Source organism: Bos indicus, chromosome 9 (assembly GCF_029378745.1).
Source record: "Bos indicus isolate NIAB-ARS_2022 breed Sahiwal x Tharparkar chromosome 9, NIAB-ARS_B.indTharparkar_mat_pri_1.0, whole genome shotgun sequence".
Taxonomy (NCBI): Eukaryota; Metazoa; Chordata; class Mammalia; order Artiodactyla; family Bovidae; genus Bos; species Bos indicus.
This window is the reverse complement of record NC_091768.1, coordinates 72,536,839-72,552,569: the sequence shown is the minus strand read 5'-3', so window position 1 is coordinate 72,552,569 and position 15,731 is coordinate 72,536,839. Positions and strand designations below refer to the sequence as shown.

The 15,731-nt window shown below is 38.5% G+C and overlaps 1 protein-coding gene across 1 annotated transcript in view; it reads left to right on the top strand.

The window, feature by feature from the left end:
- The window catches only part of SGK1 (serum/glucocorticoid regulated kinase 1), a 111,947-nt gene that overhangs the window by 70,282 nt on the left and 25,934 nt on the right, over positions 1-15,731 (top strand). Inside the window, exon 3 of the mRNA XM_070796204.1 lies at positions 13,183-13,258. Coding sequence (XP_070652305.1) covers positions 13,183-13,258 — 76 coding nt within the window. The remainder of the gene's footprint in view (positions 1-13,182; positions 13,259-15,731) is intronic.

Sequence of the window (15,731 nt, the reverse complement as noted above, 5' to 3'; positions counted from 1 at the left end):
ATTTTCCACTAAGCTTTCCAGTGAATAGCTTGAATTATTTGAGGAGTGTGGTGATAAACCAGTGCATTGTCTTCAATTATAGTCTACTTGAGTAATCCTTGAGGCAGATTTTCCATAACTTCAAAAGCTAAAGTCTAATTCATCTCAGGAGAGTTACATAAACCAATGTGTTCTGAATGACTTTCTTCCAGCCTTACTCAGCAGTTTTAATGCAAGGTCAGATTCTGTTAATTATCACATCGTACTCTTATGCCCTGAACTAAATGCCTTTTTGTGTACAGACTTCTTAGTGGCTTAAACTGGGAAACAAAGTACTGGTGAAAGAAGTGTTGAGTCTGGAAGGAATTGCAAAGCTTCTAAGCAAACCTTTTCCTTTTTATTTGATTTCCCCATTTCTGACCCTAAGGCCGCATTCTTGCTCTTTTCTACAGGGAGCAAAATTTAGAGATATATGTGTAAGCATGCATGTACACACACATGCCTTCACACAGAGGACATCATTGCAAATATATATTTGTGTGCATGTGCCTGGGCCTTTTCTGGAGGACCCATGAGAAAGAGTTCGTGGTGTAGGATTGGGGACAGATAATCAGGAGTAATCCTTCCCCTTAATAATCAACTTAGTTAAGAAATGGATCACTTTCGTGAATATTCAGACAGACTATTCTTCTATCGCTTTTAAAAAACTAAGCATATGTGATCAATATAAATGGTCATAGAGTAAATGTAAGAAAGTGGCGTGACTTGAGCAGATTTTGATGTAGCAGACTGTTCCAATTCATTTTTCTTTATGCACTTGAATGCTACAGGTTTCCTCTTCCTTTTTTCTTAATATTTTAAAAATATATTTTGGCCACACCACACAGCATGTGGGACATTAGTTCCCCAAACAGGGATTGAACCCACACCCCCTGCAGTATAAGCATGGAATCTAAACCATTGTTCTACCAGGGAAATCCAGCTACTGGTTTACTCTTGTTAGGTTAAAATACTCAACAGAAAGCATAAGAGTTTGAGGACCAAGTCAAGGTAACTGACAACCACAGTATACGTGAAACCAAGTCTTGTCATAAATCTACCCCTCAATCTCTCTCTTCTGTGACTCCAGTGATTTGTAGCAACCAACCACAGCAGGTATAAGTCCTGAATTTTCCTTCTGTTTGTAAAGAGTGTTTGGAAATCACCATGGGAAACACTTGGGATACACAGAAAATAAAGTAACATGAGCAATCACCTGTATCTATTTGCCTAGGACACAACTCTGTTTTGAGAAAAACTGAGTAATAAGATATATTTAAAAGTAAAACCACAGTTTACCATTCCTTTATATACGAAGTTATCAGTTGATTGCCTACTAAGTTTGATGCTAGTATGCAACTATGCTATAGCACTGGAAACTCGTAAATAATTCAGAGCACAGTCTTTTTTCTACAGAGCTTATAACCTAGTAAGATCGAAATTATAAGTAATAAGCAATAGAAAAACTCCTTTTTGTTCAGGAAGGATACTTCTTGTGCTTTGTTTTGCTTCCTCTCTCTCCCTTTTTTGTTTCTATTTCCTATAAATGGAGAATTATCCTTACTTAATTTCTTAGGATTACTCTGTGAACAGGTATCATCTTTTTTGTTGTTCCATCACTAAGTCATGTCCAACTCTTCGTGCCCCCATGGACGGCAGCACGCCAGGCTCCTCTGTCCTCCACTGTCTCCTGGAGTTTGCTGAAATTCATGTCCGTTGAGTCAGTGATGTTATCTAATCATCTAATCCTCTGCTGCCCTCTTCTCACTTGGCCTTCGATCTTTCCCAGCATCAGGGTCTTTTCCAGTGAATCAGCTTTTCGCATCATGTGGCCAAAGTATCGGAGCTTCAGCTTCGGCATCAGTCCTTTCAATGACTATTCAATATTGATTTTTTTTTTTTAGGGTAAAAAAATGTCATCTTTAATCTCCCCACAACAAACTAATGATTGAAACCATAATATATTTTATATCACCTTTGAAGAAAGTGAACACTGATGCTACTGAGAATGAATTTCATTTGTTCTTCGCTTTCAAACAGCTTAAAAAGGGAGATATAAAGCCCCAATTTCCAAAAAAAATAAATTTCAAATTTTCAAATAAGATTTTATTAATATACTCGTGTGTAATAGCTATAAGTCATTTGACTTCAAGTACCTATATATTTGAAGGCAGTGTGGTATAACAGTTAAAATGGGCTTGATAGCTGCAATTACCTTTTCCAAGGTACCTCAGTTTCCTCATCTATAAAGTGGGGATAGTGATAATAATACCTTTCTCATAGGATGCTGTAGGCATAAAGCAAGTTAGTGGATGTGAAACACATAGAACACAGTGCGTCTTCTCCTTTGGTTTAACTGTAGTCCTTTGGCCTGGAAAGCTACAGCTTATTTATCTCCTTACAAGGTTTTCCAGCAACATCTGCCATTTTTCTGAACTGGTTGGGGAATTATCGCTTTGCTTCAGCCCTTACATAACTCCCGGACAAGTTCCAAGGGACATACATTCAGCAAGCAACATACCGTCTGAGACCAGGGACTAAGAATGTGGGCTGTGGGGGCTGGGGGAATTCCGACTCTTCAAACTGTCACTAAACTGGGGTGGGGGTGGAGTACAGGCAACTAAAAACGTTACAAAGCTTTCTTATAATTTTTAACTTACTCCTTTTTGATTGTTTTATTGTTTTTGATTACAAACCTTTGACTGTTTTCCAGAATTTTAACAAATTTAGTTGATAATTTTTGTTTACTCTTTGATGTTTCTGTCAGGGTCAGGAGCTTAGAGGTGCGTGCTCTGCCATTTGGCTGATGACACCTTCCTAGATAAAATTTTGAAGGTTAGCTTGTCCATACTTTGTTCTTTCCTGCAAAAAAGACAAGAATACCCAGAGGTTGTTCTGAGGCTAAACTGAGTAATGAGGTAATTAATGTGCCTGGCCCATTGTAAACAGTCCTTTTTTTTTTTGTTAGTAATTATTATACTGAAATAAACTGACTTGAAATGCTTGATATTCTAAGTTAAGGAAAATTTCAATACCAGGTTGTAGTAACCTTTACTTCCCTTTTAAGATAGCTAAGGGTAGCACTCTTGCTTCTTCAATAGTAGTCTCTTGCCTTTAAATATCTGGAATGTCTATTTGATCCTTGGCCAAACTCTGGATCCACAACTACATTTCATAAATATTATAGGATCTCTATAAGAAATGATAAAATATGAACTCAATTCATCTAAGGATTTCCTAGAGCCCACTGAAGAATAAATAGAAAAGAAAATATAGACAGAAAGAAAAGGTAAAAGTAAAGCTACATGTGGAATACCTGCAAAGGGAAACAACTCATGCAGGATCTCCTTGGAATACTCAGACTCATGCTGTTATTCTGCTTACTTCCCAGAAGTTAGAGCTCAAGTGATCTGGCTGGGATCAGAACCTTGCGTCTCTTAAAGTTGAAATTTAGTACTCAGTAAAACTATCCACTTCTCCACATGTTATATAGATGTTTTTCATTCCCTGGACATTCTCCTACTTATTTCTCCATGGGCCTAATGACCTACCCACTGAAAACCGAAGAGATGTGGGATAAAGAATCATTGTCAAGATGTATGATTAACTTGGCTAAACGTTAACACAGTTTTGCAATGAAAACCTTCCATCTCTGCCATTCAAAACTTTGTAAAAGATGTATTTATGGTGGTTTTGCTTATGCAAAAACTGCATTTCATAATTGTCAGTATTGTTTTTAACATGTGTTTCATATCAGATACAAGAAAGGTCAAATGAGAGCTGGAAAAAAAAAAAAAATGTTGGCCAAATCTGCTGTGAGTGAGTCTTCCAGCACATCTGGGAAACTCTGTAAAAAATTAACATTCTGGACTCATGGGAGGGCAAGATTATTAACTGTTTTTGCAGAAGCAGTCTATGTAAGCCAAAGCATATAAGAAATATTTTTAGATCTGTAGACCATTAAATATTGTACAGTTAGTCCACTGCATGAGAAAAAGAGTGGGCACTTAAATGACGATGTCTAGTTCCATTCACAGAGGAAAAAAAAAATAAACTGTGCATTTGTTGGCAATTGCATTTGACAGTTTAGATTCTATGGTTAAAGTGTTACTAGAGAATTGAATATCAGACTTTTTTATTAAAAGAAAATTGAACATTAAGAGTTATAGCACAGAGCAAATTATAATCATATTGGCCTTGAATCTGACATAGCTTCTGTATAGAGAAGCAGTAGAAATATTTCTCCTAGAACCTCACACAAAGTCTAGATCCAAATTTCTATTTTTTTCTTCCCCTCCTGTCAAATACCTTTTTGGAGGTAAGCTCAAGGAGAAAATTACTAAGAAATATATTTTCATTTGCAATGAGATATTCAAAACATTTGTTTTCCCCAGAAAGCCTAGGTGTGGATGTTTGTTCATCATTTAACTTCAGTCTGGGAATCATTCTTTATGTTACCTTTAGAATGTACAATGACCTTGAAATAAGCATATTTAGTTTCTTCCCTGTACCCAGTAGATAAATACGGCTTAATCCATGTTATTTCTGTTTGGTTGAAGTTGGTTTAAGCATGTTAGAGATCCCTGGGGAGCTTAAAATTATACTGACACTTTAGTCTCCTCTCTTCTTGCCTGCAGCTCTGACACTGGTGTTTATTTTTTAAGTTCCTCCATGATTGAAAACCACTGGAAAGCATGTGCTTAGATGGAGGAAAGAAATCTAATCAAGGGCTAGACATGGATCAGCCATGGACAAATCCAAATGATTTATCAAATGGAGTCTGAATCTATACAGATAGTTTTGAAGATTATTTTTTCCCAGCCACATAGTGTGTTATTATCACAGATAATAATCTGAAAAATGAAAAGCCAATCATTAATAATGTTTCCAACAAATATATTCAGTAATGGAGTATAGCCTATACAATTTTCTGCATTTTTATGAAAAGAAAAAAAAAATGGTTTGGATGGCAATGTCAAAAACTAAATATCAGGTCAGCCTGGGCTGGGGAACAGTGTCTTTCACTCCTAATTATTTATGGGAACATCAGCTACTCTGAGTTGACCCTACTCTAAATCATTTCAGTCTCCCAACACTAAGAATTCAGAAGGGTTAAAGCGCTAGGGGAAATAAAGATACGTGTTAAACCACATTATTTTGGCATAATGACTATCTTTTTAATTTGAATAGCTTGAGTGAGATTTATAGTCCTTATTTTTAACTGTTTAGAGATTAAAAACTCAACCATTCAGCACGTGTTTGTTGAATACCTACTGTGTGCCAAGCAAACCTTTATGACTCATGAAACTTATAAGAGACCATTTTAAAAAATGAAGACAATTACATATGAAATGGTGTTAAGTGCCATGGAAAAATACAAAGCAGGAAGGGGAAAGAAGTTTTCATTTTAAACAGGGTATCAGGAAAGGCTTTGCAGAGAAGGTGATGTGTAAGCAGAAACCTGAAGGAGATTAAAGTTATGCAGATATTGAAGTAGAGAAAGTTCCAGTTTCAGTGCTCAACAATCACAGTGCCTAGAAAGAAGTATTTTTACTTTTGCCAATATTATTTGTACATAGGTAATTCAGTTAACAGAGTAAACTTCTTCTATCAAAAGATTTTCTCTTCCACCCTCCACTTTAACATGATATTCCTATTAACACATTTGACTGTATAATTGTGGACAATAACTGACCAATTATTGAAACCTAGAAGAAGCTAAATCTAACCCTAATTTTAACTTTGCCAATTTTTCCAATAAGGAGACAGAGCGTAAGAGAGATTGTGTAACTTGTCCAGGGTCACGTGCACAGTCACGTGTGGGGCTGCCATGTTTTATCCAGGTCTGTCTGACTCCAAAGCCCATGATCTAAACAGCTATATCTTATTATTTCTGTCAACTTTGATCTAAAATAAATAAGACTTCCCTGGTGGTACAGTAAACAGGAATCCACCCGCCAGCGTAGGGGACATGGGTTCAATCCCTGTGCCAGAAATATCCCACCTGCGGTGGAGCAGCTAAGCCCATAAGCCACAACTACTGAGCCTGAATTCTAGAGCCCACCCGTCACAAGTAATGAAGCCCATGAGCCTAGAGCCTGTGCTCCAGAACAAGAGAAGTCACCTCAATGAAAAGCGTGGCACGGCAACAAAGAGTAGCCCCCGCTCGCAGCAACTAGAGAAAGTCCACGAGCAGTAACGAAGGCCCAGCCAGCCAAAAATAAAGAAAGAAATGAAAATAAACAGTAAATGCAAGGAAGCTTCTCTTAACCACAGTGGATGTATTATAAACAATATAAATAGCTTTTGTATCTTTTTCTGTAAGTCATTTTACCTCCTTCTTCAGAAAACCATTTTCCCATCTGTTTAATAAGAGGCTGAACTAAGTCATTTGTTAAATCCTTTTTACACACAAAATAACAGTATTCAGTGATATATTCACTGTGGTCATTTTAACATCTTTTGAATCCTACCAAATCTTGGAACTGGACGTGGAACAACAGACTGGTTCCAAATAGGGAAAAGAGTACGTCAAAGCTGTATATTGTCACCCTGCTTGTTTAACTTATATTCAGAGTACATCATGAGAAACGCTGGGATGGATGAAGCACAAGCTGGAATCAAGATTGCCAGGAGAAATATCAATAACCTCAGATATGCAGATGATACAATACTTATGGCAGAAAGCGAAGAAGCACTGCAGAGCCTCTTGATGAAAGTGAAAGAGGGGAGTAAAAATGTTGGCTTAAAACTCAACATTCAGAAAAGTAAGATCATGGCATCTGGTCCTATCACTTCATGGGAAATAGATGGGGAAACAGTGGAAACAGTGGCAGATTTATTTCGGGGGGCTCCAAAATCACTGCAGATGGTAACTGCAGCCATGAAATTAAAAGACTCTTACTCCTTGGAAGAAAAGTTATGACCAACCTAGACAGCTTATTAAAAAGCAGAGACATTACTTTGCCGACAAAGGTCTGTCTAGTCAAGGCTATGGTTTTCCCAGTAGTCATGTATGGATGTGAGAACTGGACTATGAAGAAAGCTGAGTGCCAAAGAATTGATACTTTTGAAATGTGGTGTTGGAGAAGACTCTTGAGAGTCCCTTGGACTGCAAGAAGATCCAACCAGTTCATCCTAAAGGAAATCAGTCCTGAATATTCATTGGGAAGACTGGTACTGAAGCTGAAACTCCAGTACTTTGGCCACCTGATGCAAAGAACTGACTCATTTGAAAAGACCCTAATGCTGGGAAAAATTGAAGGTGGGAGGAGAAGGGGACAACAGAGGATGAGATGGTTGAATGGCATCACCAACTCAATGGACATGAGTTTGAGTAAACTCCAGGAGTTGGCGATGGACAGGAAGGCCTCACGTGCTGCAGTCCATGGGGTCACAAAGAGTCGGACATGACTGAACAACTGAACTGAACTGAACTGAAATCAATGGCACAGTCAATAAACATGTATTGATTGCCTTTTCAGAGCTAGGCACAATCTACAAACACCATGACCCCAAATAATTTTTACTTAAGAATTTAATTATATGCTTTGGTATGGAATTTATAAAGGTTTGACCTGGATTCCAGTCAAACTAACTCTGTGTGCCTATTTTCCTTTGTGTTTTAACGCATAATTGCAGATGTGTTACTGTTTATTCTGGCAACATTATTGAAAAAAATATGTAAGAAAATGGACTACCTTAAAGCACCCCAAATAATCATATATTGCTGTGCTCCCTACTGATTTCATCTTATTTGTTACCTCCGTGATGCTCATCTCAATCACCAGCATTAGAAAATAAGTTCCACGAGGGCAGGGACACATCCATTACCCATCTGTGCGTGTGGCTCGTATTATTGTACCTACTATACAATTGGTTATCCACAAATACTTATTGAATGAAGTGGGTAATTAAATTAATTTCAAAACTGAGGATAGGTCTAAGTTTTAAAAAACCTGCATCAGTTCTCCACTGAAATGTTAACAGTGGAGACTTGGACTCCAGCCCTCAATCTGTCACTAACTTAAGCTATGCAGCACACCTACTGATCTCATGCCCTACAGCCTGAATGCTACAACTGTACTGAAGCCCACATGCCCTAGAGCCCGTGTTTTGCAACAAGAGAAGCAACTGCAATGAGAAGCCTGCACACCACAACTAGAGAGTAGCCCCCACTGGCAGGAATTAGAGAAAACCTGAGCACAGCAATGAAGACCCAGTGGAGCCAAGAATAAATAATTAATTAATTAAATAGAGAAAAGAAACTGTGATCTCTGATGAGATTCCTCGACCAAGCTCTTGATCAGACTTCTACTGTCCTTGTCCAAACTGTCATCTTTATGAGGGTGGAGGTTAGTGATACCGGATCTGCTGGACTGTGGGATGTTTGCTGCAGTGAGACAGTGTGAGTGGATTCTAATCCTGCCCTGTGTGAGGTGGAGGATTGTAGCCCAGGGGTGGAAGCCAGAGAAACCTACCTGCTCATGACTTTGTAAGTTGAAACCTTACCACTAGATACCCAAAGGGGTTGTAGTCTGAGCAAATTAGAGATAAAGCAAGTGCTCCTAGGAGGACTGAAGACCCAGTACACACACAGGGGACCACCGGGGCTTGGCAAACCTGCCATGCATGCTAGCTTAAACACAGTGCAGATGGTCCCTTTAGCTGCCAGAGACAGTGGACAGCTGAGACCACATTTGACCATCCTCCTGGTCACCAAGTTCCGAAGTTCTGCAGTGTTTTGGACTCCTCTATCTTCCCTCACATTTAGCCTCTCATCAAGCCGTCCCAAATGACCCCAGGCCCCTTCATAACCATCCCTTCCTTCCCATAGTCACAGTCCCCATTCCCAACCTGCTGTCACCCACTACCCTCTGATGGTACAACAGCCCCCTAATCTCCTCAGTTTGGGTCTTGTCTGACTCTGGCCTCTCACACAAACTGCCAAGGCTCTTGAATTTCCTCAGGGTGAAGGTCTCATTGACATTCAAAGCCTTCCACTATCTGGCTTCTACCTAGTCTCCAATCATTTCTCCCAGGAGTCTTCTACTCCCATGAAATTGTTCAACCAATTTGCTAAGGCACCCCTTGTTAACTCGTGCTTCCACGCCTTTGTATGGTTCTGCCAATTTGCACACTTTTCTACTGCCTCCCCACCAATCCAATATTGCCAGTAATTTTTTTTTTTTTGGCCGTGCCACACGGCCTGCAGGATCTTAGTTCCCCAACCAGGAATCAAATCTGTGCCCCCTGCAGTGGAAGCATGGAGTCTTAACCATTGGATCACCAGGCAAGTCCTGTCACTATTCTGAAAACATGTCAGATCTTCATCACTGAAGCCTTGTTTGACAGCTTTGCTCACGCTGTTGCCTCTTCCTTTAAACTGACCAGTTTTAATAACCATGCTACATTCTTCACATCGGGTTTGGAGGTACTTAATATCAGGCTGCATATGATTTTGTGGTTGTCTATGTGCTGTTCCCAAATCAGAACATAAAATCCAAATGATCAAGTTTCCTTTGTGTTCTTATAAACATCAGGGTTGCATCTGGGATTTAAATAAATGATTAATAAATATGCTTTGAATGTAATAAACCCATCCAAGAGAAAAAGATCAAGGAAGGGTTTTCTTCCTCCCAGATACACAGAACTGAATTCAAAATTAATGTTTGCAGGATGGTTTTACATCCCGTGGTAGTATCCAAGGGACATTTCTAAAGCCTTACAACAGCAATTTGAGAAGAAAAATGTCATTTCTCTGAATATAAAGTTTTCTTGCTTACTTTTGAACATCATGTAACCTAAGATGGGAAAGAAGGAAAAAAACCAAAGAGCCTATTGTGGATTTATCACTACTTCAGCCACTTATGACAGGTCTTGTGAAGACTCAGCAGGACTGACATCTGATATAGACTTTTCTCATTCTGTGAAGTACCTAAAACTATGGGAATCAATTTCAGAGCATAACTTATAAGCAATTGCAGTTTATATAATTATGAATGAATTTGCATAAACGTGTGCTAAAAATATACTCCATGAACTCTATAGATACCTTGTTGTGGGTACTTTGGTGCTTGGGAATCATGAAAAATAGCATGTTCTTCTTACACAAAGAGCAAGAAGGCATTCTTGATAACTTTGAGTTTAACAGAAGCAGTGATAAAGAATTATTCATAAGTAAATGAGATTTCAAGGAATGATGTCTGACACAAACACCACAATTACAGCTGAATGCAGGAAGAATGCTCATACATGGCAATTTTCCCTAATGGGTCCATAGTTATAAAATCAATTAAAACCTTTCAAGTAAAGAAGTATCAAAGTGTGGATAAGTCACAGTGCATTCTTTACTTTCACAGTACTTTCAATTTACAGGTTCTTGGGAAACATTTTAGTTACTCACATTTGGAAATAATGCTTGTAGTCCTTCCCAAGTTGTTCCTCAAAACCAGTTCCTTATTTCTGGTGCTACTATCTGGCCCTGCCCTGAGAGCTCCTAAGGAATTAGCTCGCAGACCTGAGAGGATTTATTCTGGAGTAGAGTGATCTCAATAAAGAGACTTAAAACCATTTCATGTGGAACATTGGAAGGAAAGAGCATCAACTAACCTGAGAAGGGAAGGTTAACGTGAAAAATATTATCTATTTTCCAATATTCTAGGTATTATATTATCAAAGAGAGAGTAGATCTCTTCAATGTAACTCATGGGTGAGCTAGAACCAGTGAAAAAAATTTCAGGTATCCAGATTTCAGTTCAATTTGTAAAGAATTTTCTAACAAAGGGAGAAATATTTCAGTGGAAGATGTAATTCCTTTGAAGGAATTTAGACTGGGGCTGTTTAGTGAAGTTTGAGGAGGGTTTTTGTTTTGCTGCTCAAAATGTTATCCATGGAATGCTGCTGATCTGATATTCTTTTTTTCCCCCTTGAGATTTAAATTTTAATGATAATTTTCACCATGATTTGACTTCTAAAATTATGGTTCCTATCAATTAAAAATGTACTACATTACCAGAGACGTTACTTTGCCGACAAAGGTCCATCTAGTCAAATTTATGGTTTTTCCAGTAGTCATCTATGGATGTGAGAGTTGGACCATAAAGAAGGCTGAGCACTAAAGAAATGATGCTTTCAAACTGTGGTTTTGGAGAAGACTCTTGAGAATCCCTTGCACAGCAAGGAGATCAAACCAGTCAATCCTAAAGGAAATCAACCCTGAATATTCATTGGAAGGACTGATGCTGAAGCTGCAACTCCAGTACTTTGGCCACCTGACTCATCGGAAAAGACCCAGATGCTGGGAAAGATTGAAGGTGGGAGGAGAAGGGGACGACAGAGGATGAGATGCCTGGATAGCATCACCCATTCGATGGACATGAGTTTGAGCAAGCTCTGGGAGATAGTGAATGACAGGGAAGCCTGGTGTGCTGCAGTTCATGGGGTTGCAAAGAGTCAGACACACAGGAGCCACTGAACAGCAACATTACCAGAAAATTCCATTAATGTAGACCATTTATGTACTTATGTATGAAATATTTTGTGTGTATATCTGATGCACTAACAGACATAGAATGATGATTTATTAGTAGATGTTTTTGTTGTGGGTGGGGTTAAGAACACAAGAGGGGTTAAGAAGTCTACCCTCTTAACAAATTTTTGTGTGAAATAATGTTAACTATAGTCACAATGTTGTTAGGCAGATCTCTAAAACTTAAACTCCTTATATAACTGCAACTTTATACACATGGTATGGCAACTCCTTATTTCCCCTTCCCCCGGACCCTGGCAATCAACATTCTACTTTCTGCTTTTACGTTTCACTACTAATGCCTCTAGTAAGTAGTATCATGCAGTATTTGTTCTGTGTCTGGCTTATTTCACATAGCACAGTGTTTTGAAGTTTCATTCATGTCATTGCATATGGCAGGATTTCCTTCTAAGTCAGAATAATATTCCATTGTATGTATATACTACATTTTCTTTATCCATTCATCTGTCCATAAGCATTTAGATTGTTTCTACCTCTTGGCTATTGTGAGTCGTGCTACAGTGAATGTGGGGGACGCAAAGAACCCTTTGAGATCCTGATTTCTACACATCCCCTGATGGTAATTCAGAACAAGAGAAAGAGTTTGTGCCAAGTTGTAAATGAACACACCGCTTCCTTCTTTGATAAAGACTTGCTCTGGAAAGAAAATGCCAACAGAACTAAACAATATAGTTAGTGACAGTCTTGCTGCAGTAGAAGGTGTATTTTGACTATCTTGAGAGTACTTTGACTATAGCTGGAATGGAAGAAATTTATCCTTTAAATAATAAACACTAGGGAATTTTCACAGTAATCAAAATATCACATTGCGATATATATATATATATATAAATGTAACTTCCACTTTAACACTAAGATTTGTATTTCCCCAATTGAAAATATGTTTGAAAGCTAAACATCACAATCATAAAATCGCGCACACACACACAAAAAGTAAATAAAATGATCATTGCATGTCTGCAGTTCTCTGGTATTTATTGTAAAAAGTCTATTAGTTGAATATGCATTAGGCAGTCTTTAGGTTAAATAAATAATATATATTGCATATATGCATGTGCTACTATTTTAAATACAGATTCTGTTATAATGATAAAATAAGAATTCATTTTAAAATGCAGCTGGATTAAAAGTAGCTCTTCCTTATTATGTGTTTTCCCAAGCATATATAGTGAAAGTACTATCTCTATTATATAGAAGTCCAAAATGTTTTATAAGTGATATAAGAATATACATTACATAGATACATTCGCTAATCCTGGTGGGGAGGGACTTCTGCATCCAGGCGTGCAGTTTGCATACCACAAAAGGCACAGGAAGAGGGAGAAAGTGGGAGAGGAACTCTAGTTCCCATATGCTTTGGCAGTAAACCACATCAGGTCTGGGGTCACCATCCATCCCAGTTTGTCCAGGACTGAAGGGTTTGCCAGCATTTGAGGCTTTCAGTGCTACAAGCAGCATAGTCCTGGCCGAACCAGGAGGGTAGGTCACCTTAATCAGGGCAGAGATGTGCTGTATGTGCAAACTTCAACCTTGGAATCTTGCCCATTGATCTGTAGGCCTGAAACAGTGAAGCCATTTTTTCACATCACTTCTTTCCTCCTTATGTTTTCAAGGTGAAAGAGCCAAGTAATCACGCCAACATCCTGACCAAGCCTGACCCAAGAACCTTCTGGACTAATGATGACTCAGGTATTTTTGGAAAAGTACATTCTGGCCCTATGCTCTACAGGAAGTATGCTCTAGTAATAACCCTACATAAAGGCAAGGTTGAGGAAAAATTTTGGCTTTACTTGCTTTTTTCGTTATACCTAGTGCAACACTAGAATGTACCTCACAATCACTTTTTTAAAAGTCCCTTTATAAATCTCTTTTTTTTTTCAATATCTAAAGCATGTATACCATTAAATACAGCTTGATGAATTATGTATATCCAAGTGTTGAGGGAACAAAGCAACGAGTCTATTTCATGGAGTAGAGGACAGAGAAATAGGATAGGGTGGGCAAATACAGGGGTTCCAGTGTCTCTTCCAGGGTGAAGAAAGATTTTAAAAACCCTAAGTGAGAGTGAAAGTTGCTCAGTCGTGTCCAACTCTTTGTGATCCCATGGACTATATAGTCCATGGAATTCTCTAGACCAGAATACTGGAGTGGGTAGCCTTTCCCTTCTCCAGGGGATCTTCCCAACCCAGGGATCGAACCCAGGTCTCCCACACTGCAATCTGATTCTGTACCAGCTGAGCCACAGGGGAAGCCCATTAAAAACCCTAAGGCAAGTCGTATTCCAAATACTCAGTGGAGGGCAGATGTGACTTGTGCTATCAGTCCCAAACTATACATCTAATCAGAATCAGAGGAATGCCACTTTCTGAGTTTGGGGAATATGCTTCTGTTGTATAATTAAAAACTGCACTCCGACCAAAGGTGGAGTGTGCTTTTACAGGAAATTGAAGACGCTTTTTCATTCTTTTTCACAAACACATTGAGCCGTGAGGCCTAATGACATGAAGTAATGACACTAGAAATGAGAAAGCAGCAAAATAATTAAGACAGTGGTACTAGAGCTTTCACCTTCTCTATTTAAATAGGGCCTAATTAAATGGAGAACAGTGGTGACACCTACTATTTGTATTAGGTCTCCTGGTTTTACAAAGTATGCTCGCAAAAATCCAATTCAAGGTTTGGGCCAACCCTGTGAAATAGGAAGGGCAGCCTGTCCTTACACCCATTGTGTGAGAGATGAGATCAGGTGCTGAAAGAGGGTAGCTGACATCCAAAGCTAATGAGCAGAGAACGCCAGGGCTGGTGGTCGGATGGAGAGCCTGCATGCTCGGTTCTGCATTACTCTCCCCAGGAAGAAGTAGCTCTCCTTTGAGAAGCAGCATGAGCTAAATTGGTGCTTTAATCTTTTATTTATAAAAGATTGTCAAAGACCATGCCTATTTGCAAAAGCGGGAGGGGTTGAAGAAGAGAGTGAAAAACTCTCTGCTGTCTTTTTTTTTCAAAGACCAGGCTTATAGTCTAAACTTGTTATCAGTTTAATCTGTCAAAAAAGATGTTCTGTCTTTTATGTCTTTTGAAGAATGATGAAGAAGCATGAAAGTGAATTGGCCTGTTTATGCCATCATTGCAGTCCATTAGTAATAGTATAGCCACAAAATAAACAAACCGTCCACTGGCTAATACTGCTGTTAAGATCTACAGCACTTATGTTGTAAAGAAGCTATATAGAGCAAAACATTACAATCAGAATATAAATGATTCTTAAAGTTAAGTAGAGAGAATGAGATGAGAAGAGAATCTTTACAGGCCAGATCAGAAAATGATGCTCAGGCACTTTTTGGAGATGAAGAAATTATGTTACAAGAAAAATGAATGCAGGACATGTACAGAAATGGTGATAGGAATCATTCAGAACTACTCACCTTAGAAACTCTGAAAACTGTTTGTGTCATCAGTGGGGTTACAAAGAGAGTATCCCTTCTGTAGTAGCAGGTCATCTAGTAAAGATTCTTTCCAATAATCAATTCTGAGACTGAGGTCTATGCCTAGTGCTTTGGTGGGGGGAGGTAGTTTTTCAGTTACTGAGACATGGATATTAAAATCTCTACTTATAGTCATAGAATGATCTTTTGCTTCTTAAAATTCAGTCAATTTTTGCTTTATCTATTTTGAAGTGCTAATATTAAGCACATACACTTTTATAATTGTTATAATTTCCTGATGAATTGTATTCCTCTTTACCTCTGGTAAATCTTCATTTGAAGTTTTTTTTTTTTTTTTTTTTTCCTGACATTAATATAACCAAGTCAGCCTTCTGATGCCTACTTTTCACATGGTATATATCTTTTCTATCCATTTACTTTCAACCTATCTGTGTCTTATAAAGTTCTTCTCTTACAGACCTCATATAGTTAGGTTTTCCTTTTAAAGATTATCTGACAATCTCTTCTTTTTACTTGGAAAGTTTGGACCACTTCAGTTCAGTTCAATTCAGTTGCTCAGTCGTGTCCGTCTCTTTGCGATCCCATGAATTGCAGCACGCCAGGCCTCCCTGTCCATCACCAACTCCCGGACTTCACTCAAACTCACGTCCATCTACCCAAACTCATGTCCATCGAGTCAGTGATTCCATCCAGCCATCTCATCCTCTGTTGTCCCCTTT